This window comes from Primulina eburnea, chromosome 17, assembly GCF_022965805.1.
Source record: "Primulina eburnea isolate SZY01 chromosome 17, ASM2296580v1, whole genome shotgun sequence".
In the NCBI taxonomy this organism is placed as follows: Eukaryota; Viridiplantae; Streptophyta; class Magnoliopsida; order Lamiales; family Gesneriaceae; genus Primulina; species Primulina eburnea.
This window is the reverse complement of record NC_133117.1, coordinates 17,857,448-17,883,582: the sequence shown is the minus strand read 5'-3', so window position 1 is coordinate 17,883,582 and position 26,135 is coordinate 17,857,448. Positions and strand designations below refer to the sequence as shown.

General features: G+C 35.1%; 1 protein-coding gene and 1 pseudogene across 1 annotated transcript; one reads left to right on the top strand and one right to left on the bottom strand.

Annotated features, from left to right (window-relative positions):
• Positions 1-1,640: 1,640 nt before the first annotated feature.
• On the bottom strand, positions 1,641-1,752 carry LOC140818909 (small nucleolar RNA R71; annotated as a pseudogene).
• Positions 1,753-1,809: 57 nt separating this feature from the next.
• Positions 1,810-13,033, top strand: LOC140817917 (cytokinin riboside 5'-monophosphate phosphoribohydrolase LOG3-like). Its single transcript, XM_073177709.1, has 3 exons — positions 1,810-1,915; positions 5,691-5,998; positions 12,833-13,033. The coding sequence occupies exons 1-3, from the start codon at positions 1,810-1,812 to the stop codon at positions 13,031-13,033; spliced, it is 615 nt and encodes a 204-aa protein (XP_073033810.1).
• The last annotated feature ends 13,102 nt before the right edge of the window (positions 13,034-26,135 follow it).

Sequence of the window (26,135 nt, the reverse complement as noted above, 5' to 3'; positions counted from 1 at the left end):
AGTGTGTATCAAAGTTCTAAGTTCCAATATATTTTCTTTTATGTTCTCAACTATGAGTGATATTTTAGTGTTGATCAAAAGTAAACTTATGGCAAGCTAAATCTATTATGTCAAGGTGAAGATGATGCATTCTTGGTGAAGTAAGATTGTTTATATTTTGTATATTCTTTCTTTATTTCATTTCATTTAGCTAACTTATTTTTATTGGAGGTATAAAAATGAATTATTTGTTGTTATCAATTTACATCAAATGCTTGATACCATCGAAGCGGTTATCTTGATTTGTTGTTTAAATTTTGATACAATAAATATTTCATCAATTATTATTATTGTTATATTATATATATATATATATATATATATATATATATAGATATATATATATATATATTTATTTATATAATAATATCATAATATTTCATTTACACGATAACGTGGTTCTGCTGGTTGTTCTAAATGAAATATTATGATTTAATAATAACGTCTAACAATCTAACATTTACTTTATCGCAACTAACTTTTATTTTTCGCATCTAAGTTTTACTTTCCCGCTACTAACTTTTACTTTTCCGCAACTAACTTTTACTTTACCGCAACTAACTTATTAAATCAATATATTTCATTTAGGCAATAGCGTGGCTCTGCCGATTGTTCTAAATGAAATATAATGATTTAATTTAAAATTTACTTTATGCAATTATATATTTATATAGTTATAACTAAAATCATAGGTACCATATATAAAATATCGGTTAATTCGGTATTTTCTGTAGTGGGAACTATATTATATTATGTGTGTGTTTAATTTTCTTGGAACCATTATTTATGGTGGTTTCCTTTGTTTTACTTTTAGTTAAATAATATTACATAAACCAAGAATAAATCCTCAAGCCTTGACAAAATTTATAATTTGTAAACTTCATTCTTGCATTTGGTAATCTATAAATTAATAAATTTAAACTTAAAATAACATCTCTGTGGATCGATCTCGTACTTACGAAATATCTTACTTCCAGACAACCTACACTTGGGTGAATTATAATTTAAGTAGTAGCAAGTTTTTGGCGCCGTTGCCGAGGAGGTATAAATTAAGTTTATATTTTTTAATTATTTTTTATTTATAAGTATTGTGTTGTTTTTTGTATGAGTATTTGGAGTCGAAAGAAAAGTGGTAGACTTATTCGAGTATCTAAAAATAATTTAAACATGGATGATAATTCAAATAATCAAGATAATGATAATAATAATAACAATAATAATAATAATAATAATCAAGAACATGATCAATTAAAAACATTTAGGCACCATATGAACCCTATTAGAACTAGTGCCCCATCTTTTTTAGTTTTTCCTCCTGATGCATCTAATTTCAACTTTAAACCTCAAATTATTCAACTTTTACCAAATTTTCATGGCTTAGATTCTAAAAATCCATATTTACATCTAAGAGAATTTGAGGAAGTTTGTAACACTTATAATGATCAAAATTGTAGCATGGATATATTTTGATTAAAGCCTTTTCCTTTTTCTTTAAAAGATAAAGCTAAAACATGGCTACAAAATTTGAGATCGAGTTCAATGAGGTCATGGGAAGAAATGCAACAACAATTTCTTAAAAAGTTTTTCCCTTCCCATAGAAAAAACTCTTTTAAAAGACAAATTTCTACTTTTTTCTCAAAAACAAGGAGAAACATTTTATCAATGTTGGGATAGATATAAAGAATTACTTAATACATGCCCACATCATGGTTTTGAAACATGGAGAATAGTTTCTAACTTTTATGAAGGTCTAATACCGAAAGATCGGCAATGATAGAATTCATGTGTAATGGAACTTTTGAAGATAAAAACCCAAATGAAGCTATGGAATATTTGGATTCATTAGCAGAAAATGCTCAAAATTGGAATAATATAGGTACAATAGAACCACCAACAACTAAAATCAATAATTCAACAAATGGGGGTGGTATCTATAATCTTAAAGATGATATAGATATTCAAGCTAAACTTGCATCTTTAGCAAGAAAAATTGAGTCATTAGAAAGAAAAAGAGTGTTCAATTAAAAAGTATTCCAGAAATTGTTTGTCACATATGTGATACACATGATCAAGCTACAAAAGATTTTCCAACATTACCTTCATTTAAATAATGTCTCCATGAACAAGAAAATTATGTTAACAATTATAAAAAGCCAATACTAGATCTTTTTCACCATCATATAATCCTGGATGGAAAAATCATCCTAATTTTAGTTGGAGGAATGATAATAATGCACAACCGTCACAACAATATTTTCAAAATAACCAAAATCATCAAGGTTATATTCCTTATGCTACACCTCCAAGAAAAAACATTGAAGATGTAATTCATGCATTTATCCTATTGCAAGAGTCTATCAATATTCAAAACAGTCAATCTATGAGTTATTTGAAAGAAACTCTTGCAAAATTTGCATCTGCACTTAATATTCATGAAAAAGGAAAATTTCCATCTCAACCTCAACCTAATCCTAAAAATCAAAATCAAGAATTAAAAAATGAAAAATTGATCAAATAAAATCTGTTATTACTCTTCGAAGTGTTAAAATAGTTAATGATCCATATAGTAATGAAAACAAGGATCATTTAAAATCAAAGAGTAAGGATGATAATCCTGATACTTTTGAGAATGATGATACCTTAAATTTTAAGAATAATATGGTGAATGATAAATCATCTGAAATAGTAAATGAGTCAAATAAACCTCCACCATTTCCTCATGCATTAACAAATCATAAAAAACTAAAAAGTGATTCTGATATCTATGAAGTTTTTAAACAAGTAAAGATAAATATTCCATTATTAGATGCTATTAAATAAGTACCTTCTTATGAATTTTTTTTAAAAGACTTATGTACTGTGAAAAGAAAATTGCATGTTAAGAAGAAAGCATTCTTGGCTGAACAAGTAAGTTCTATTCTTCAAAATAATTCTAATTTAAAACATAAAGATCCTGGTTGTCCAAAAATTTCATGTATTATTGGAGAAAATAAAATTAAAAAAGCTTTGTTGGATTTGGGAGCAAGTGTGAATTTACTTTCTTATTCAGTTTATGAAAAACTTAAATTAGGAGAATTAAAACCCACTTCTGTTACTCTTTTACTAGCGGATAGGTCAATCAAAATACCAAGAGGTATTGTAGAAGATGTGTTGGTTCAAGTTGATAAATTTATATATCCTGTAGATTTTATTGTTTTGGATACACAACCAATAGAAGTACATAATGAATCCAGTAATATTGGGACGACCATTTCTAGCAACTTAAAATGCTTTAATTAATTGTCGAAATAGAATAATGAAATTGTCTTTTGGAAATATGACTCTAGAACTTAATGTGTTCAACTTATGTAAACAACCAAGTATTAATGAAAATGAATATGATAATGAAATTGAAACAATTGTGGAAGAAAATATACAAGAAGAAAACTTAAATAAACAATCTGAAGTTTTTTCAATAGAAAGTTTTGAGTCTAAAAATAATTTTAAAGAAGATGATAATACAAAACTTGAATTAAAAGTTTTACCATTAGAATTGAAATATGTATTTCTTGGTGAAAATAAAAGATTTCCTGTTGTAATTTCTTCCACTCTTTTACCAAATCAAGAAGAAGATTTAATTAAATTACTTAAAAAATATAAAAATGCAATTGGATGGGCTTTGAAATATATAAAAGATATGAATCCTTTAATTTGTACACAGAAAATTCACTTTGAAAAAAATGCTAAAACATATCAACAACCACAAAGAAGGTTAAATCCACATATGAAGGAAGTTGTTAATAATGAAGTATTAAAACTATTAGACGCTAGAATATCCAATCTCAGATAGTAAATGGGTAAGTCCAACACAAGTAGTACCTAAAAAGTTAGGCATCACTGTTATAAAAAATGAAAAGGGAGAGTTATTACAAGCTAGGATTCCATCTACTTGGCATATGTGTATTGATTATAGAAAATTAAATGACGCAACTAGAAAAGATCATTTTCCACTACCGTTTTTAGATCAAATTCTAGAAAAAGTAGCAGGAAATCCTTATTAGTGTTTTCTTGATGGGTATTCAGGGTATTATCAAATACCTATATCATTAAAGATCAAGAAAAAACTACTTTCACTTATCCTTTCGGAACTTTTGCATTTAAAAGAATGCCATTTGGTTTGTGTAATGCTCCGGCTACTTTTCAAACATGCATGTTAAGTATTTTAAGTGATATGATTGAAGAATTTGTAGAAGTTTTTTATGGATGATATAACTCTTTTTGGAAAAGCATTTGAAAATTGTCTTAAAAACCTAGAAGAAATATTAAAAAGATGTGAAGAAAAAAATCTTGTTTTAAATTGGGAAAAATGTCATTATATGGTTAAATCTGAGATTGTCTTAGGACATGTGATATCTGAAAAAGGAATTACAGTGATAAAGCCAAAGTTGATGTTATTGCTAATTTAACATCACCAAAAACGATTAAATAAGTTCGATCATTTTTGGGTCATGCAGGATTTTATAGAAGGTTTATAAAAAATTTCAGCATAATATCTAAACCAATTTCAAATCTTTTAACAAAAGATACACAATTTGAATGGACTCAGAAATGTGAAAAAGCTTTTAAAAAAATTATTAATCTTTTATTTAGATCACCTATTTTACAACCTCCAGATTGGTCTTTACCATTTGAATTAATGTGTGATACATGTGATTATGCTATAGGAGTTGTGTTAGGACAAAGAAAAAAAAAAAGAAAACCTTATGCAATCTATTATGCTAGTAGAACCTTAAATATGCTCAAATAAATTATTCAACTACTGAAAAAGAATTACTTTCAGTAGTATTTGCGTTAGATAAGTTTCGATCTTATTTGATTGGTTCTACTACTATTGTTTACACTGATCATTCTGCCATAAAATATTTATCAAATAAACAAGATGATAAGCCAAGAATAATACGGTGGATTTTATTGTTACAAGAATTTGATATTATAATTAAAGAAAAAAAGGGAGAGAAAATGTCATAGCCGATCATTTATCTAGAATAATGACTGAATCATCTCATAATGAATACCAATAAATGAAAATTTTCCAGATGATCAGTTGTTCTATGCTACTATTATGCCATGGTTAGTTAACATTATAAATTTTCTTGTGACAAATAAAATGCCTTCTCACTGGAATTCACAGGATAAGAATAAATTCTTGATAGAAGTTAAAAAATTTTATTGGGATGATCCTTACTTATTTAATTATTGTCCTGACCACATTTTTCGACGATGCATACCCGACAATGAAGCAAGTAATGTTATTAAATTTTGTCATTCTGAAGCATGTGGAGGTCATTTTTCATCCAATAAAACAACTACAAAAATCTTACAATGTGGATTTTATTGGCCATCTTTATTCAAAGATACTCATTTATTTTGCAAATCTTGTGAAAACTGTCAGAAGATGGGAACAATTTCAAAACAAAACATGATGTCTTTAAATCCAATCATAATTATTGAAATATTTGATAGTTAGGGGATAGATTTTATGGGTCCATTTCCATTATCTTTGGATATACGTACATTTTAGTCGCTGATAATTATTTTTCAAAATGGATTGAAGCAATTGCATGTAGAACTAATGATCATAAAGTTGTTATAAAATTGTGGATCTAGTGTAGGAAAAGATTCAATTTATGAAGAAGTAGCAGAAAAGCTTGGAATAACACTTGCTAAAAAAAATATTCATTTGGTATATGGTGGTGGTGAAGTTGGCCTCATTAGAAAAGTTGCAAAAACTGCGCATGCAGGTGGAATTGAAGTCTTAGGCATTATTCCGATTACCTTAGCCAATCTTACAGGACCAACAATAGGAGAAAAAATGAAAGTAGACAACATGTATGAACGAATTACTCAAATGATTGAACATTCAGATGCTTTCATTGTTTTGCCAGGAGGTTTCGGTACTTTGGAAGAAATATTTCATACTGTTTGTTGGGCACAATTAAATTTCCACAATAAGCCAATTGGTTTGTTAAATGTTAACAATTATTATGATAAACTGTTATCGTTTCTTGATGATGTTGTGGAACAGGGATTTATTTCATTATGTTGGAAACTAAATTCCGGCATTTGACAAAATATGAGCCAACTGAAAATACTCAGCAACTGATCGAATAAAATAAACTCAGCAACTGATCAAGTAAACTGAACTCAGCAACTTAATCTAGTAAACTAATCGACGCAACTGAAACACAATTCAGTTATTCTCCTCACCAGCAAATCTGGAACACATCAACCGACAAATAATACATTCAGCCGATCCTTCAACTAAACATGTCTCGGGAAAGAACATTCAAACGACAAAGAGACATAGAAGACTGCAACTGAATATGAAACACCGCACTTCAATCAATACAGCTTAGAACAACACATTTCGGCTAAAGCAATTAAGACGCCGCATTACAATAAATGAAGCAAACAATTACCAAGGAATAATGAAGTGGCAATAAACGGATAAAAAGATTCAAATATATCTCAAGTTACCGTTTGAAGGGAAGCTTATAAATATGACAGAAGAAAAGCTGAATAAAAAAGAGAGATCACTCTATTCAAAGCTTGTTGTTACTCTGCTAAATTCTCAGCTCACTCTTACTTGATTTATTCGTAGCAGTCAAGGCTACAATTTGAGCTCACTAGCACTTTGTAATAATCGTTAAATTCGATAATGCTAAGATCAGTTACGCACTGAGAAAATTTTGTAATACTAAGAGTTTCAGCTTTTGGCAATGATAAGTCCAAACTGAAGTGGGTCAGTACAAATCTTGTATTCGATCAAAGTCTTTTAGTGGAAATCCTATCCTTGAGATAGAAGGGGTGACGTAGGAGTAATTGAAATCTCCGAACATCCAGAAACAATCCTTGTGTATTTTATTTCAGTTTTGTATTCTATCTTTCAGTCAGCTACTTTCCGCAACTACTTTAGTTTAACTGATTGTCATTGACCAACAAGATTCCAAGAATCAGTTTGTCACCAAACTGAACTCAAAATTCGAAAAGATAAGTTTTAATTGTGATTGTTTATTCAACCCCCCCTTCTAAACATCTTGATACGTTAATCGATCATATCAAGTGGTATCAGTGTGGTTGAATTTTGTTCTTGAATACTTTTGATCTATAAACTTGCTAGCATGACTTCATTCAACAAAATTCCTATGTTCTCCAAAGAAGAATTTGATGATTAGAAAATCAGAATGCAGGCTTATTTAGCTGCACAAGATGATGACATGTGGTATGTCATAACTGATGGACCCATGAAGATTCTAAAAACAAATACAGCAGTTGCCATAACAGAAAAGGCACCACAAAGAATAGAAAAGCCCAAAGATGAATGGACAACTCAAGATAAAAGAAAAGCAAATAGTGATAATGTGGCTAAAGAGATTCTGTACAAAATGCTGGACAAAGTAACTTTCAGCAAAATAAAGATGTGTAAGTCAGCCAAAGAAATTTGGGAAAAGCTGATTCAGCTGTGTGAAGGAACTGATCAAATCAAAGAAAATAAACTTTCTGTTGCTGTTCAAAAGTTTGATAACATCAAAATGAAAGCAGGAGAATCAATGCACGAGTATGATGAAAGAGTAAGCAGTATAATCAATGAGTTAAATGCACTTGGAAAAGTGTATACCACCAAAGAGATTGCACAGAAGGTAATGAGAGGTCTTCCCAAAGAATGGGATGTCAAGACCATGGAAATGAGGGAGTCCAAAGATCTGAACCAAATTGAACTTCATGATTTGTTTGCTGATTTAAAGGCTTATGAATTTGACACGCATCTCCGTATTCCATTCACCCAGGAGGCACCAAGATGTACAAAGACCTACAGATATTGTATTGGTGGCCAGGGATGAAGCGAGACATCCGTAGATTCATATCAGAATGTCTCAGTTGTCAGCAAGCAAAAGCTGAACATCAGACGCCAGTAGGGATGCTCAAGCCACTCCCTATTCCCGAGTGGAAATGGGAGAATATTACTATGGATTTTGTGATTGGGTTGCCAAGATCAGTTAGGGGTTTTAATGCCATTTGGATTATAGTGGACCGACTCACTAAGTCGCGCACTTCTTGCCAGTGAAGACGACTTTCTCCATGACGCAGTATGCGGAGCTTTATATCAGGGAGATCGTTCGATTGCATGGAATCCCAGTTTCCATAGTGTCCGACAGGGACCCGAGGTTCACATCGTCCTTCTGGAAAAGCTTACATGCAGCTATGGGGACAAAGTTGCTATTTAGTACAGCGTTTCACCCGCAGACAGATGGCCAGTCTGAGCGTGTGATACAGATTTTGGAGGATTTGCTGAGAGCCTGTATGATTGATTTTCAGGGAACTTGTGAATCTAAGATACCTCTAGTGGAATTTACTTACAACAACAGCTTCCAATCATCAATAGGTATGGCTCCTTACGAGGCCTTATATGGAAGAAAGTGCAGATCACCAGTTCATTGGGACGAGGTCGGAGAAAGAGCGGAACTTGGACCAGAAATAGTTCTGCAGACTGCAGACGTGGTGGTCAAGATTCGTGATAGAATGAAGACCGCCCAAAGTCGTCAGAAGAGTTATGCTGATTAGAGGAGGAGAGATCTCGAATTTGCCGTTGGTGATCACGTATTCGTCAAGATAGCACCTATGAAGGGTGTTATGAGATTTGGGAAGAGTGGCAAGCTGAGTCCGAGGTTTATTGGACCATTCGAGTTTTTGGAAAGAGTCGGAACATTAGCTTATCGTGTAGCCCTTCCTCCGAATCTAGCTGGGGTACACAATGTGTTCCACGTTTCTATACTGAGGAAGTATCTAGCTAATCCTTCGCATATTCTGAGTTATGAGCCGTTGCAGCTTACTCCAGACCTGTCTTATGAGGAAAAAGACCTGTCCAAATACTAGACAGGCAGGAAGCGCAGACTCCGGAACAAAATGACTAAGCTAGTCAAAGTCCGGTGGCTAAACCAATCAGTGGAAGAGGCCACTTGGGAATCAGAAGCAGATATTAGACTTCGCTCCCGGAGTTGTTCGGTAATACTTAATTTCGAGGACGAAATTTTTATAAGTGGAGGAGGAATTGTAGAGCCCAAACTTAGCACACGCATAACCCATGCATTTATTTATTTATTAAATCATTTAATTAATTTTAAAACGAGTCTTAGTATTGCATGATTTATTTAGCTGTATTATTTTAATTATTCATGTTTATGTGATGCAAGTTATAATGTTTTTCAAGTTTCATATTTCAGGCGACTATTCGAGGCGGGATCGAGGAAGAGACCGATGACGAATTTGGAAATTTATGCGGTATTTTATTTTAAGTCAGGAATGGGGCGTTTTAAATAATTTATTGAGTTTAATCATTTTCAAACTTACATAACTTATTTATTAATTTTGAGAGTTTAAAACTTTTAAACATTCTATTTTGTGGGTGTTATTTTAATTAAGGAGCTATTTAAAATTTATGTGTATTTCTCTTTAATTAGGGGAGTATTAGCATTTTAAATTTGCATGTTAATTATTGAATTAAGCATAATTTACTCCCTAATTACTAAAACACACGCACACACACACACTTTTACGCACACTTGTACACGATAAACACACAACACACCCTACACATCTCATTTTTCAGATTTTAAAAGAAAGAAACCTAGGTTCTTACTCCTTCAAGCAGCCGCCCCCTTCCCCTTATTTTCCATCAAGTTTTTGGTGGATTTTATTGCAAGACAATCGAGCCACGATCGTCCCGGATCAACCTCGCTTCCATCTCCGCTTCGGTGACGTCGTTTCGGGAAAGTTTGATATAAAAAAGGCACGTATAATCTCTCTTTTCTGTGTCGATCATGTCATAGTATGTGTTGCATTTTTTTATGCGTAAAATCCACGTATGATGTGTTGTAGTTTGAACAGGAAATTTATCGGTGCGTTTTGAAAGAGTTTTTAGATCTAAAATCCCGTTTTTCACATATTTTGAGTTACTGCGAATTTTCAGTATAGATTTTGAGAAAACGTTCAACAGGAAAAACGTAGAACGTTTTGATACCTTCGATTTGATATAAAATTCGAAATATTTAGATGAATATTGAGTGAGCTATGGAGTTTTTCGTGGGACTGCTCAAGCTGCGACTTTTATGTAAATTGTGTTTTTGAAGTTATTTGTTGCAGGCTTCGTTGGACATAGCCGGGCTTGTGCTACTGCATTTAGATATGTTACGAGATGTATTTAGGTGTTATTTGGTGGTTCGTTGGGTCGGGATTGGCTTGGGATGTAATAGAAGTCGTAGGAAGTGAAACGATGCCTAATTACGGGTTATTGTTGGGTTGGAATTAATTGTTGATGCTTAGGGACGTTTGGGGCGTTTTTACGGGTTTGAATCAATGTAATAACATCCTAGGATGAGTCTAGAGGTGTTGGTTCATGGTCCTTAGGCTTGGATTGAATGGGTAAAAGATTAAGTTAGCGAATTTTCGTGAATTTGCAAAGACAAAGGGTACCCGGACCCCTTCCTGGACCCCGGCACGGAGTTCGTGTCCTTTTTCCTTCAAAAATACGAATTTCCAGAGTCTACCCGGACCCGTACACGGACCCCTACACGGGGTCCGTGTACCCCCTTTTTTAAAAAAAAAATTTTTTTTTTTAGGATTTGCTTTGGGGTTCTATATCATGGTTTATCACCATGGTTAAAATTTATTTATGTACAAATATAGGATTTGTTTTGTGGTTTTACGTCATGGCTTAGTACGATGATTAAACGAGGTCAAGCCAGGAGCGAACTAGAATGTCCTAAGCTACTTATTCACTTTGGTGGTGAGCTCGAGTACCTACGTCTAAGACATGCAAGTTAAGTATTTAAAATTTATATTAGTATGTGCAGTAGCGGCCCCAAGTGAGATCCAACGAATCCCTCAACGCCAAGTAAGTATGATGACGTGCAAAGAAAATATTTTAAGTTTTTGGAGGTATGCTAAATGTCTTGTGACCAAATTATGTTAGGATTGGAAAGCGTTAAATTATGAACGGGGACCAATCCGCCCGTTAAATTATGAACGGGTTAGATCGAGGTTGGAAATCGTTAAATTATGAACGGGGACCAACCAGCCTGTTAAATTATGAACGGAGATCTCATGTATGTGGCAGTGGATATGTCCCTGTCAGCCCAGTACTGTGGTTTGTCTGATCAGGCATTTATTATGTTATGGGTCACTTGCTTTGAAACATGCCTCTACGCAAAATAAAGTCATGTATGTTTAAGTACATTCAGTTATGCAAGCATGTTTATGAAAGCTTTCAAGTTACGTGCATACATTACGCTCTATTTTAAAGTTGCATGTGGTTTTATTACGTAATACTCGTTATTCCGGTTTATACGTGTTGACTCTTTAGACTCACTAGACTTGATCGATGCAGGTGAGTATGTTGTTGAGGAGACAGGAAGTGGCGACCTAGGGGCAGGCTTGGACTGAGCGGGAGGCTAAACCCGAGGACCGTCATGTTTAAGTTTTATGCAAAAGTTAAATTACTCTGATTTCATATTTTGATGGAAATACTTTGAGCAAACCTTTTGTGAGCAAATTTTATTGTAGTTATTTTGAACAACCATGTCTTATGGGGGGTTTGGTTGAGATATTTTATGGCAAACTTTGAATGTTATTTTATGTTTAAGAAAATTTTAAATTTTTCCGCAAATTTTGAGTATGAAAAATACGGTACGTTACATAACAACTGATGAAATTTATCATTTTCAGGAAAGAGAAGAACAAAGTTAAGCTCATATAAATACTTCATTCAACCATAAACATTTGCACGGATTACTTCATCATATTTTTCCTCTACAACAATTATCCACATTTTCAACCAAGAGGATAAAGGCGCGGTAGATGTCTTGACAAAGCTATGAGAAATAGCTATGCGCTTAAGGATTTTCAGTTCCTTTCGAAGCATTAGCTGATATATATGACCATCCTTAAAGATGTCCACCCACACAGCTATGTTCAAGTGCTCCCGCACCTTTTTCAACTCTTCCACCAGTTCGGGAGTTGTAGCCTCTCAGTATTATACAGGAACTCAAGCCTCTGTAACTTTTCCCAGTAGTGAAGACTCTTATAGAAAACTTCATCTTCTATAACAGCCTTCCTGGTCTCCTGAGCAAACGGCGAAGCACTCGAGCTACTCGCATCTGCCATTCTTTTTGTCTTGAATATTTTCACCAATATGACTGAAACTAACCGTGTTACTTCTATTTATAGCCGAAAATCAAGGAAGCTGAAGGGCCGTCAACGTTTCAGCAAACGATAATATTTTTTATCTTTAATTTTATTTTATATCATCACTTTAATTATTATTATTATATGCATGTATTAAGGGGGAATAATGGTTTTAAGAGGTTAACTGAGAAAACAGATGTTAGTATACTCTCAACTGAAAGGACACAGTCTTACAACTGATCGTTTAGTTGGGTATTTCACTAATCTTCACATATAAGTTAACTAATTATCCATATTATATTCCAAATCAAGTGAAGTGACTGTCTGCTATCTAATGATGTATCTTATTTTAAAAACGTGGAATCATTTGAACCGTTTAAATTGTACACACACTTAAGCACACGTACACATATTTTTTTATTCAAATTTTTTCATGGACTGACACGTGTCCAAAATTTAAACAGTCACATACATATAAATAATTCCCTGCTTCAATTCAGTTTTCTTTCTTACGCGTACATCATCTCTCAGAGCAAACTCATACACTCAGAGCTTGTATTTTGCAAAATTTCAGGTTTTCTTACTCTCAGCAATGGCAAATCAGATCCCTGCTCATATATTGAATGCTATGGCTATCAACTTTGAATCAGCTTTATCAGTCGAAGAAGTCGATGTGAAAAATGTATTTCTGAAGCTTGAATCAGCTGGGCTGAGGATATTCTTGGGGCAATACTCGCAGGAGATTTACCCAAACGAACTCCAAGACCTCTACTAAAATGGATATATCAAGACTGATGGAAGCATCATTTCCACTATAAATGGTCAGTTGATGACCATTTCTGAAGATTATTTTTGAGAAATCTTTTCATTACCTTCTGATGGACTAGTACACCTTTCTGATGTTAAAGCATCAGATATTGAAGAAATGAAAACTGCACTCTCTACTGATGGATGGAAAATCAAAGTTTCCGATCCTAAGAAGGAACTGAAGCATGAGGTTCAGTTGCTGGCTGATATCGTAGCCAAAGGGCTATTGGCTAAGGCAGGATCGTATGCTGCCCTGACTTTGGAAAAGTTTCAAGCTATTACGGTTATTATGACTGGAAGAAAATTCAACTGGAAGCAACTTACTTTCAGTATCTTGACGAATATGTTTTCCTCCACCAAGCAATCCAAAGGATTTGCAGTGCCGCTAAGCTATTTGATGAAAGTCAAAGGATTGTTGGCTGATGATTCGGAGCGATTATCTAAATTCAAAATTTTCAATGGGAAGAATGTTCTGCCACCCAAGACTTAATCAGATATCTCTCCTGATCAGTTCGTGAAGATCAAGAAGGAGATTGGGACGCAACAGGCTGCTCCCAAATCAGTTAAACAGGCCAAGACATTTGCTCAAATGAAGACAGTTAAAATAAAACTGATTATCAGTGAATCCGATTCCGAGCAGACGCCCTCTCCAAAATTTGCCAAGAAACCAAGAACACAAAGGACAAAATTACCAACCACAGTAGAATCTATTCATACTGAAAGGCTGAAATCTTCGAATTCCCAACAGCCTATCAAAGCAATTCCTCTGAAGATCATACCAACAGAAATCTCAGTTGATGTAAAAAAGGAAACAGTTAGGATCAAAGCTCCTCTAATCCATATCAATCGTCCTACTGTTCTAGCACCTGCCAGATCCAAAGGTATAAAGATTACAGAACTGGTGGATACTACTCGTACTGGATTGGAAATTCCACACATCCTCAGTACTGAAAAAGGCAAGGGCAAATTGATTGAAGAGCCCAGGCCATCCAATTCCATTCAAACTCATATTGACCTTGTTTGGGAACAGGTTAGTAATTTTGCAGCATCAAAACTTCAATCCTATGATGCCTGGACCGCTTACAGAACTCAGATTTTTGCTAAGCAGCTGAAAAAGAAATCCCAGCTGAACAAGTTTATCAAAGTGGAAGCAATTGTCCTCAAGATGGTCAAAGCTGCCACAATTGTTCAGGCTTTGGAGAGGAAAACCTATTTTTTTGACCAAATTCGAGCTAAGAAGCTATCTCAAATGCTTGAGAAATTAAAGGCAAACTACATTCCCACCAATCCAACTGCCTATAATGATCGAGCTGTGATCACTCAGCTATATACAAATCTTACTAGCTTGCAAGCTCAGATAAAAGTGTGGGAAATGGATCAGGAGTTAGTTCTTCCTGAAGAAGCCTCTGAAGAAGAAGAAGAAGAAGAAGAACCCTCTTCTCAGCAGAAAGAGCCACCCTCTGAACAAACTATTGTTACAACTGAAGAAACAGTTCAGGATGTGCCACAATCATTTGCTGTGGAACATCAGCTGTACTCTGAAGCCGAGTTGAATTTTGCCAACATTGATGAAATTATTCAAGCCGTGGTGACAGAATATGTTATTAGTAAACCCATTTCTGAAGAAGTTGATCACTCAACTGATCAAATCACTCAAGAGGTTCCTATCTCAACAGAAGCACCAGTTCAGCCTGCTGTTTCTGAACTAAAGGAGAAAACAGCAGTGCCTACTCAATCACCAAATCAACAGATTGCTGAGAATATGGAGGCATTGTTAATTTCTTCTGAAAAACTTCCAACTGATGAACCATCACGAATATCAGAGGACTATCAAATAAATGTATCAGTTCATGACCCTCTCACTGAAGATCCTATTCAGCAGGAAAGCCCAATTGCTGATCAACATCAATCCTCATCTCCTCCAGTCCAAGTAGCAGTAACTGAAACAGATGTTCCAACACAGACTGTTTCTGAAGCGATACTATCTGATAGGACCATGGTGGTCTTTGATCAAGTCTCACATGAACCAAGAACATCTGATCAGTCACCTCCTCTTCAATCCACAGAAATGGATCTTGTCCATGAAGAAATCCAGAATATGCAGCACAATATGCAGCAGATGATTACTGAAATCAAGAAAATTCAATCCACACAATTTTCTCATACTGTCAAATTGGATTCTTCAATTGAATTTGATTCAGCAAAACTGAAAGCCATTCAAGCAAACATGGAGTTTCTTACCTGAACTGTGGATGAGATGAAGAATAACAAAGGTCTAGCTCAAAGTCTCTTTACAACTCTGGATATAATCAGTCAACGAGTTGAGCGATTGGAAACTTCTGTTTCTAATAAAATGGAATTGCTGCAGACTTCTTTACAATCTTCTGTCTCAAGTATCTCCTCAGATGTCAAAATTCTTTCCACTGACGTTCGAAAATTATCTATGAATATGGAGTTGTTTGACAAAAAGGGGGAAGAGATCAAAGAGATTCTAGAACAACAAAAGAAATCTTCTCGTTGAAGAAAATTCTCTACAGATTCGTGTAGTCCATTATTCAGTTGATCAATCTCTTATTTTATCTACAACGAGTTTCCATTATTCAATTGATCAATCTCTTATTTTATCTACAATGAGTTCAGACATTCATTTATTATTTACATAGTTTTGTCAAACACCATAAAGGGAGAAATTGTTGGAAACTAAATTCCGGCGTTTGACAAAATATGAACCAACTGAAAATACTCAGCAACTGATCGAGTAAACTGAACTCAACAACTGATCAAGTAAACTGAACTCAACAACTGAATCTAGTAAACTAATCTACGCAACTGAAAGACAATTCAGTTATTCTCCTCACCAGCAAATCTGGAACACGTCAACCGACAAATAATACATTCAGCCGATCCTTCCACTAAACATGTCTCGGGAAAGAACATTCAACCGACAAAGAGACATATAAGACTGCAATTGAATATGAAACGCCGCACTTCAATCAATACAGCTTAGAACAACGCATTTCGGCTAAAGCAGTTAAGACGCCGCATTACAATAAATGAAGCAAACAATTACCAAGGAATAATGAAGTGGCAATCAACGGATACAAAGATTCAAATATATCTCAAGTTACCGTTGGAAGGGAAGCTTATAAATATGACAGAAGAACAGCTGAAGAAAAAGAAGAGACCACTCTATTCAAAACTTGCTGTTACTCTGCTAAATTCTCAGCTCACTCTTACTTGATTAATTCGTAGCAGTCAAGGCTACAATTTGAGCTCACTAGCACTTTGTAATAATCGTTAAATTCGATAGTGCTAAGATCAGTTACGCACTGAGAACATTTTTTAATACTAAGAGTTTCAGCTTTTGGCAATGATAAGTCCAAACTGAAGTGGGTCAGTACAAATCTTGTATTCGATCAAAGTCTTTTAGTGGAAATCCTATCCTTGAGATAGAATGGGTGACGTAGGAGTAATTGAAATCTCCGAACATCCAGAAACAATCCTTGTGTATTTTATTTCAGTTTCGTATTCTATCTTTCGGTCAGTTACTTTCCGCAACTACTTTATTTTAACTGATTGTCATTGACCAACAAGATTCCGAGAATCATTTTGTCACCAAACTGAACTCAAAATTCGAAAAGATCAGTTTTAATTGTGAGTGTTATTCAACCCCCCTTTCTAAACACTCTTGATACGTTAATCGATCCTATCACATTAGCTTCGCGAAGGATGTTAGTTTCTGCTACAAGTGAAGGTGAACTTATTGATTTACTGCAAGGATTTAGTCATAAACCAGATCCATTCTTATCTCAACTTAATTGGCCAACATCCAAGAGTAAGAAAAGAAAATTCATGTGATGCTAAACTTGTGATTCAACGGTATGTTTTAATGTTTTTTTAAGGTATGAATAATCTCCTCTTCTTTTTCTCTTAGTTTTTTTATTATATAAAAATAAAAATATATAGATATATAGTACTAATAATAATAATAATTTTTATTTCAATGTCGAGTAAGGTGTCATTAAATGCACCTGAGACGCAGTAGTTAATAATTATCGGAAAATCACAATACACTAGATTTTAATATTCATTATATTCAAATTACATACTACAAGAAAAATTAGTTTTTCATATTTACCAATTTATATATATATATTTGACAATTAATATAAAATGTATAATATATGAATATAAAATGTTTATATATATATATTTATAATTGTGTGTGTTTTCAAATAAAATAATTTCTAAAATTTTTATGAGAATATAGTTAAAAGATATGGTTTGTATGGTTGTTAACATGTATAATTGAAAGAATTCTTTTTGTAAAAGTATAATATATACCCACACATCTTTGGTGAGTAAGTGGTGAGAAATGGGAAAACAATTAATAAACTTTTATTGATTACTAAAAAATGGTTAATTACAAGAATATAACTCCCCTAAAAAAAACAAATTATAAATATTTATTGAAAAAAAAGAAAAAAAAATAAATAACGGACTGCAAAGTACTTTATTCATTGTAAATTTTTCTAGATTTGATTGATGTACTATCAATGTATTCTAAAAACATCAATCAAATGTGTTCTTGAAAAAAAAAACAAAAACAAAAAGATTTTTTTGTGATAGATAAGTTTCAAAGGTAGTCGGATGTATCCGTTATATAAATGTTTATATATATATATATAAATAATATGTTTGGATAAAAAATTTTATGTTATTGTAAAATTTTGCAGTCACGTTATTTAAAAAAAAATAGAAAGAAAGAAAAAAAAAAGAAGAAAAAAAAAGGGAAAAAAAAAGAAGAACGGGATTTTATTCTTTGTAAATTTTCCTATTTTGTTTTCAATATTAGTTTATTTAATTGTCTACTTTAATACTTAGCTTTTTTTAATGAGTGTTAATATTCATTTCAATTCCATGAGTGAAAACTATTTATTCATTAAATATTTTGATCTGAAAGAATATGGAGTTGAGGCTTTTACAATAATATTCTTGATATTATACATGTTATGGTGGATGATGTGAATTATCTTTTTGACGATATTATTATAAAAAAATTTGAAATTTAAAAAAATTATATATATATATATATATATATATATATATATATATATATATATTGTTATTTTATATATTATGTGAAAATAAGAATAATAATAAAAACACATCTAATTATATATTATTATATTTGTTGAGGATCGAAGTTGAGTTTAGAGGGGGGGGTGAATAAACTCTACTCGTTTTTATTTCTCCTTTGATGAGGCACAAAAATCCTGTTAGAGATAGTAGTTTATCTTGTGCGTATACCTTCACCTAGATTACAAAAATACGTGCGGAAACAATCTGATGAAGTAGTAGAAAAACAATAATAACAGTAGGCAACAGTTGTTTATGGAAGTTCGAAGATGAAATCTTCTACGTCTCCCCTTCTTCTGTTTCCAGAAGGTATAACTAAAAGTCTTTGGATATTACAGTACAACTCTTGTACACACCCACTTCAGAAGGACTTACACCTCAGCCTACTGAAACTCTTAGTTACTCAACTCACAAATAATGTGATACACAAAGTTCTGAAAAGACTCTTTTCAGATTACAATCTCTTTCTGATAAATTATGTATTTTAAAAGATTGTGAAGAATGTAAGAATCAGTAGCACAAGATGATCTTCAAAAGATCAGATATTTTGCTATGAAGCGTGTGCTACTTTTCTTTGTGTTGAACTCTAAGTGATCAAGGAATTTCGAGGTTGTCTGTTGAGTAAAAGCTTTGATCCTTGAAAAGATATTATGCGAAGTGTTGTGTCGTGTAAGGATTTGTTCCACGAATATATAAGCGACTGAGTTCAACGTTCATAATCAGAACATGTATTCAGATAACTGATAGAATCAGCTTTATTACCAAAAATGGTTCCTGCATAAAAGTTATAAAACAATCAGTTCTCTTTTATACTAAACTTGGTAAAATGCATTAAATGACTCCGTATAGTATTAAATGCTGCAATTAATACTAGTACTTGGAGCTTTAACGGTAACATTTAAAGTAGTCACGTTAGGCAACATCTTCTACTGGTTCTGTTTTTCTATCCTTTCTACTGCTTTGGTTTTGCAAGACCAGTAGCTTCTGATCTCTATTTAGTCTACTGTTTTCTTAAAGAGTGTTGTTGGTCTGCTGATTTTTATTTACATCGCCACAATTAAAGTCATGTCTATCAATTTTCCCCTTTTTGGTGATGCCAAAACCTAAACAGTAGGAAAGCGTTAAATAACAGATAATCATGTGTCAAAAGGATAAAGTCAATAAAGTAACAAAGTAAATAATCAATCAGCTCCAATGTCCCTGTAAATGATTTCTTCATCTTGAGGATCCTGAAATCTTCTATCTGAAGGTTCAGCCTCTGATTGCCTTAGAGCTTCTGATGGATTTCTTCTTTCTTCCCCCTTTTTGGCATCAGCGGCAATTACAAGAGCCAAGAGGTCATCCATTCTTCCAGACATATTCTGAATGCCATTGGTTAGCATCTCCAGATACGGAGTTTGAGTAGAGATGCGATCATTCAGAGTAGTGAGAGATTGATTTTGAGAATCAATCTTGGCATCCAAAACTTCCATGGAGTTGGAAAATGATCGAATGAGATTATCATGCTCGTTGAGTCGTTTGAGTATATCATCTTGAGCAAGCGCGATGTGACTGTTATTTCTCATGATGGCTTGTCTGAAAAAAACGGTTTCAGCATACATCTTGTCCATGGTTTCCGCCTTGTTATATATGTATTTGCCCATCCGATCTCTGAAGGATTGAGCACCAATAAATTCTGATATGTTCTCACATGACATCCGTTTGACAAAATCAGACAAGTTATTGAGTTCCCTTTGTATAACATCAATCTGGAACTCCAAATTGAATGAATCTGATTCAGGGGAGGGGATTCGCGCAAGCATGCGTTCCCTCATTTCAGCAGTGCGAGTGTTGGTGAGAGTTTGAACTAGATTAGTGATAATCAGTGCAGTAGAGACCGGATTGGTGTCTATCACAGCAGTGGAAAGACCAGGATCAGCAGAGCTTTCTTCTGGAATGGCAGAGACAGTTGGTTCAGCAGCAACTACGGCAGGAACGATTTCTTCATCAGGAGCAGCCATGGTGGAGACCAAGTTCTCTTCTGGTGGTACAATGGCAGCAGGTGAATCTGATGGTTCTGCAGTTATGGTGAAGAACCTAAAGGGGGGGTGAATAGGTTCTTTAAGTCCCTTTAGCGTTTTTAAAACGAGTTTGCAAAAATTGCAAGCGGAAGACTTGAGGGACAATCACAAATAAATACGATAAATGAATGCGTAAAGTAAGTGCGTAAAATAAATGCGTAATTTAAATGCAATAAAGTAAATGCGTAAAGTAAATAGGGATAGAGATGTTTATGGAAGTTTGACGAACAATCGTCTACGTCTCCCCTTCTCGAAGAGGATCGAGGTATCACTATAACGACTTGGCTTTAGGAGCTCCAAGCTAGCTTTTACAACCACGCCTCGATGCATCTATTTGGCCTTGAGGGCTCCAAGGATAGCCACGAACTTTACAACCCACTCGAGAGTATTACTTTCACTCTTTTTCTACAACTCTTTTGATATTACAACTCTTTTAATCAACGCACACAAGAGATAGTAGAAAGCTTTGTAAGAGACAAGAGAGAATGGAGTGGGATTATTGAGAATGCATCCTCAAAGGCCTATTTATACTAGTCTTGGACGCCAAGGTTCGGATCTTCTGTTTATGCTTCGGAACTTCCGATCAATTTGCGTAATTTCTGGAATGATTTCGGATCTTCCGTTCTTGACTTCGTAGGGTCCGAACACATGCTTCGGAGGGACCGATCAAACTTCGTTTCTTCCGAACAATTCTTTCAGACAGTGTATGAACAACTTCGGAAGGTCCGAACTCCAGTTCGTACCGTCCGAACATTCCCGCGTTCCGGAGATTTGAAATCTTCAACACTTCGTAGCTTCCGATCATGTCCATCGTAGCGTCCGAAATCTACTCAATCAATCAGTCAGATCAAATTGTCTCCGGATTGAAGTGATTTGATTGCTTGTGTTCGGAACGTCCGATCCAGTCTTCGGAACGTCCGAACTTGCTCCTCGCAGCAATTTCGGAACGTCCGAACCAAATTTCGGAGCTTCCGAACGTAACCTTGATCTTAATTTCCTGCATGCCTCAATATAAAACATTAGTACATTTTTAAGCCAAGTTTTGGTATCATCAAAACAAAAACTTTGGGATATGTTACAGCATTAAAAACATTAATCTCATCCTCGAGATTTGTATGCGTTTAAGGCGTAACAATCTCCCCCTTTTTGATGATCACAAAACTTGGTTAAAAATTGAGAAACAATAATCAACATGAAACAATAATCAACATAATCTAAATGTTATTATATAACTCCCCCTTAATCAAAAAACAAATCTAAGAGGTTGAATTAAGGCGAATTTATTTAATAACCATTTAATAGCAATTTTAACCAAATAAATTCTCCCCCTTTTTGCGATAATCAAAAAGACATAAGCATAAAGAGAGACAAATAAACAGGTAAAATATCCACTAATAAATGCAAGTCTTTTATACAATGATGCATAAAGATAAAATAAACAAAAATAACAAAAACATAAGCTAAGAATCCGCATCCCGCGACTCTCTATGGCTCCTCATCTCAGCCTCGATGGAATCAAGACGCGAGGAAGTCTCAGTATGATGGCGCTCTAAGGTAGACTCCAAAAGAGAGAAACGAGTGTCGAAACGAGTCTCCAATCGCTCGAGATACTCGAAAATCCGATCGTAGGGTCCAGAGGGAGCAGGCGGAGTGAAGCCATGAGGAAGGTCATCAATGGTCAACAAAGGAGTGCTAATAGGGTCGGGACCACGCTGCTGGGATGAAGAGGGAATATCAGACGAAGGGGTAGGAGTGGTACCCGTAGTAGGAGGACCAGCGAGAAATCCTCTCGTCTGAACGTGAGGAGGAAGAAGACTGAAGGGAACATAAAAGTGTTCGGTCGGACGATAGGACGCAAAGATGCGATCCTTGTCGACGACCCAAGAGGATAAGACAGGATTCCAAGAGAGTCCCATCTTAACAACGGTATCATGGTCGATAGTCTCGCGGGGAGAAATAGACACGGATTCTTCATCTGCAAAGTCAATGTCCAAATGGGCGAGAATCCGGTTAATGAACCGGCCAAACGGAAAAGAGACGCGAGTAGAAGTAGCCGCGTACTCCATGGCGTACATAAGAAAACGGGGAAGGTTAAAAGGGCGCTGGGAGACTAAGTAATAGAGAATGTATAGATCGAGATACTTGCAAGTGGAGAGGTCTCCACTGCGAGGAATAATGGAAGAAGTGATAAGCTTTAGAAAAAGCTGAAGTTGAGGAGGAAGGTCCTTCGCATGAGAACGGTCATCGGCAGGAGTAGGCGGACGACCGAAGATGGTGGTCAAGGCAGTGACTCGATTAAAAGTGGGGTCATTCTCAGTCCAAGACTGAGAAAAGAACTCACTCGGTCCGTCTCGAGGAAGATCGAACCAAGTAGAGAGGTCGGCGGTAGAAAAAGAAATGAACCGACCCTGAACAATGGTAACAACACGAGTGTCATCACCACCAAGAACTAGGGAAAAGTTCGCATAGAACTGATGCATGAGAGAGGGGTAGATGAGATCGGGTACGGAAGGTAGAAAAAAATTTCCCCAACGTTGAGACTCAATAAGAGTAATCAACGTAAAGGAATTCGCACGGAGGTATTCGGTGTGAAGGGTACGACCAGGCAGAATGTTACGGGTTGCGAATTCAGGTGGGGTAGGACGAGGGTTGGGAGGTTGGTTAAGATCATGGTGAAAGGCACCGTGACGAGGGCGAACATTTCAGCCAGCTGCGTTACGGCGCGGAGGCATAGTGAGTAGCGAGTGATTTGTGTGGGGAAAGAAAGAAGGATGTGAATTAGCAAATGAATCAGAGGATCCGAACGCCTATTTATAGGTCATGTTCGGACGGTCCGAACATGAGTTCGGAAGGTCCGGAATGCGAACAAATCGGTTATCTGGCAAGACGTTCGGACGATCCGATTAACAATCGGACAATCCGATCCTAGAACGGAGGCTACGATTAGTAAACGGAGGGTCCGAAGTCCGACAGTCAGGCATTGGGAAGGCGCGAACATTAAATGACATCGAAAGGAGGTTCGGACGATCCGATGTGTGTTCGGATGGTCCGAAGGGTGAATCGGAGGTCCTGGAACCTATGGTCAGGTTCGGACGATCCGAACACGTTCGGTGGATCCGAAGTGAAACGAAGCATCCGAATAAGGAACGGTGATTCCGAAGTGGCCAAGATGAGGAACACCTAAAATTTAAAATAATTAGCACATAAATGAATGTTGAGCCATAATTATGGATAAATACAATTAATTTGTATTATCCGACATTACAATGCTCACATTAATAATACTCCCCCTCAATTTAACAAATATGTACGAGAGTATTTGACCAATGTTTACAACTCAATCATGCCAAGTTCACCACGCAAACGAGTAAAAGTAGATTCATCTAGTGGTTTTGTAAAAATATCAGCAATTTGATTCTTGGTGTCAACATAGTGAAGTTCAACATCATTTTGCTCAATGTGATCACGAATAAAATGATGTCGAATGTCAATATGTTTTGTACGAGAATGTTGAACTGGATTCTTTGTTAGACATATGGTGCTTGTATTATCACAAAAGATTGGAATTTTTGAAAAAGTAACACCATAGTCGAGTAATTGATACTTCATCCAAAGAATTTGTGCACAACAACTACCGGCAGCCATATACTCGGCCTCGGTCGTTGAAAGTGCAACATAGTTCTGCTTTTTAGAAAACCATGACACCAAGCAATTTCCCAAAAAGAAACAAGTACCACTAGTGCTCTTTCTATCCACCTTATATCCTCCAAAGTCGGCATCACAGTAAGCTTTTAAATCGAAAAATGAGTTCTTAGAATACCATAATCCGAGATTTGGAGTATTTGAAAGATATTTGAAAATGCGTTTTAAGGCGAATAAGTGTGATTCCTTTGGACATGATTGAAATCGTGCACACAAGCAAACACTAAACATAATGTCAGGTCTACTAGCAGTCGCATAGAGTAGGGAGCTAATCATGCTACGAAATAACTTTTGGTCAACAGGTTTACCTCCTTCATCTTTGTCGAGTCTGACTGTCGTGCTCATAGGTGTGGATGAGGCTTTGGAAGACTCCATCCCAAACTTTTTGAGCATCACCTTGATGTACTTCCCTTGGTTGACAAAGAAACCATCCTTGCATTGCTTGATTTGGAGACCAAGGAAGTAGTTGAGCTCGCCCATCATGCTCATCTCAAAGTGATCCTGCATAAGCTTAGAAAAATCTCTACATAAGTGTTCATTAGTAGCACCAAATATAATATCATCTACATATATTTGTACTATCAGCAAATCATTATCTTTAGTCAAGGTAAATAAGGTAATATCAACTTTACCCCTACAAAAACCATTAGACAGCAAGAAAGTAGACAATTTCTCATACCAAGCTCTAGGAGCTTGTTTCAAACCATACAAAGCCTTATCAAGTTTATACACATAATCAGATAAGTGCACATCTTCAAAACCAACAGGTTGCTCAACATACACTTCTTCTTTCAAATCACTATTAAGAAAAGCACTTTTAACATCCATTTGAAACAATTTAAAGTCTCTAGAGCAAGCAAAAGCAAGTAGCATGCGAATGGATTCTAGTCTAGCAACAGGGGCATAAGTTTCATCATAATCAATTCCCTCTTCTTGACTATATCCTTTAGCTACTAGCCTAGCTTTATTTCTAGTGATTGTACCATGCTCATCTAACTTGTTCCTAAATACCCATTTAGTTCCTATGACAGGTCTATCAGTGGGTCTAGGTACAAGATTCCAAACTTTATTCCTTCTAAATTCATTTAGTTCTTCTTGCATAGCAATAATCCAAGAATCATCAAGTAAAGCTTCTTCTATGTTCTTAGACTCTATGTGAGAAAGAAAAGCAAGATAATTGCACATATTAGAAGAGCGAGTAGATACTCCCTTCGATGGGCTACCAATGATGAGGTCCATGGGATGATCCTTGTGCGTAGTCCACTCCTTCGGAAGAGGTGCGTCCTCTTGATCTTTAGGAACATCATCTAGGCTTGTGGACTCCAACTCTTCGCCAAGGATATCTATATCATCATCATCAGAAACAACAGGTCTAGGCAAGCAAGGGTTAGTTTCATCAAATATGACATGAATAGATTCTTCAACTAGTAAAGTGCGTTTATTAAATACTCTATATGCTTTGCTAGAAGTAGAGTAACCAAGAAAGATACCTTTGTCCGATTTAGCATCGAACTTACCCAGGTTGTCCTTACCATTGTTGTGGATGAAGCATTTTGATCCAAAAGCGCGGAAGTAAGAAATGTTAGGCTTTCTCCCTCTCCATAGTTCGTATGGAGTTTTCTTGAGAATTGGCCTTATTGATACGCGATTGATGATGTAACAAGCGGAACTCATCGCTTCAGCCCAAAAATATTTTGGTAGAGAATGCTCACATAGCATGGTCCTTGCAATCTCTACTAGGGTCCTATTCTTCCTCTCAACAGCACCGTTTTGTTGAGGAGTTCTAGGACAAGAAAAGTTGTGACCAATGCCTTTGTTTTGACAAAAAATTGAAAAATTTTCATTTTGAAATTCCGTTCCGTGGTCACTACGGATTTGTTTGATCAAAAGATTTTTCTCATTTTCAACCTTTTTGACAAAAATTTTGAAATGATCAAAGGCATCACTTTTGTGGGCTAAAAACAATGTCCAAGTAAAACGTGAAAAATCATCCACAATGACAAAAGCATAGGATTTACCTCCTAGATTAGTTGTCCTCGAGGGGCCACATAAATCTAGGTGAAGTAATTCAAGGGGCATAGAAGTGGATACAAAATTTTTAATTTTGAAAGATTCCTTTGTGTGTTTACCAAGTTGACAAGCATCACAAAAAGAATCTAATTTTAAATT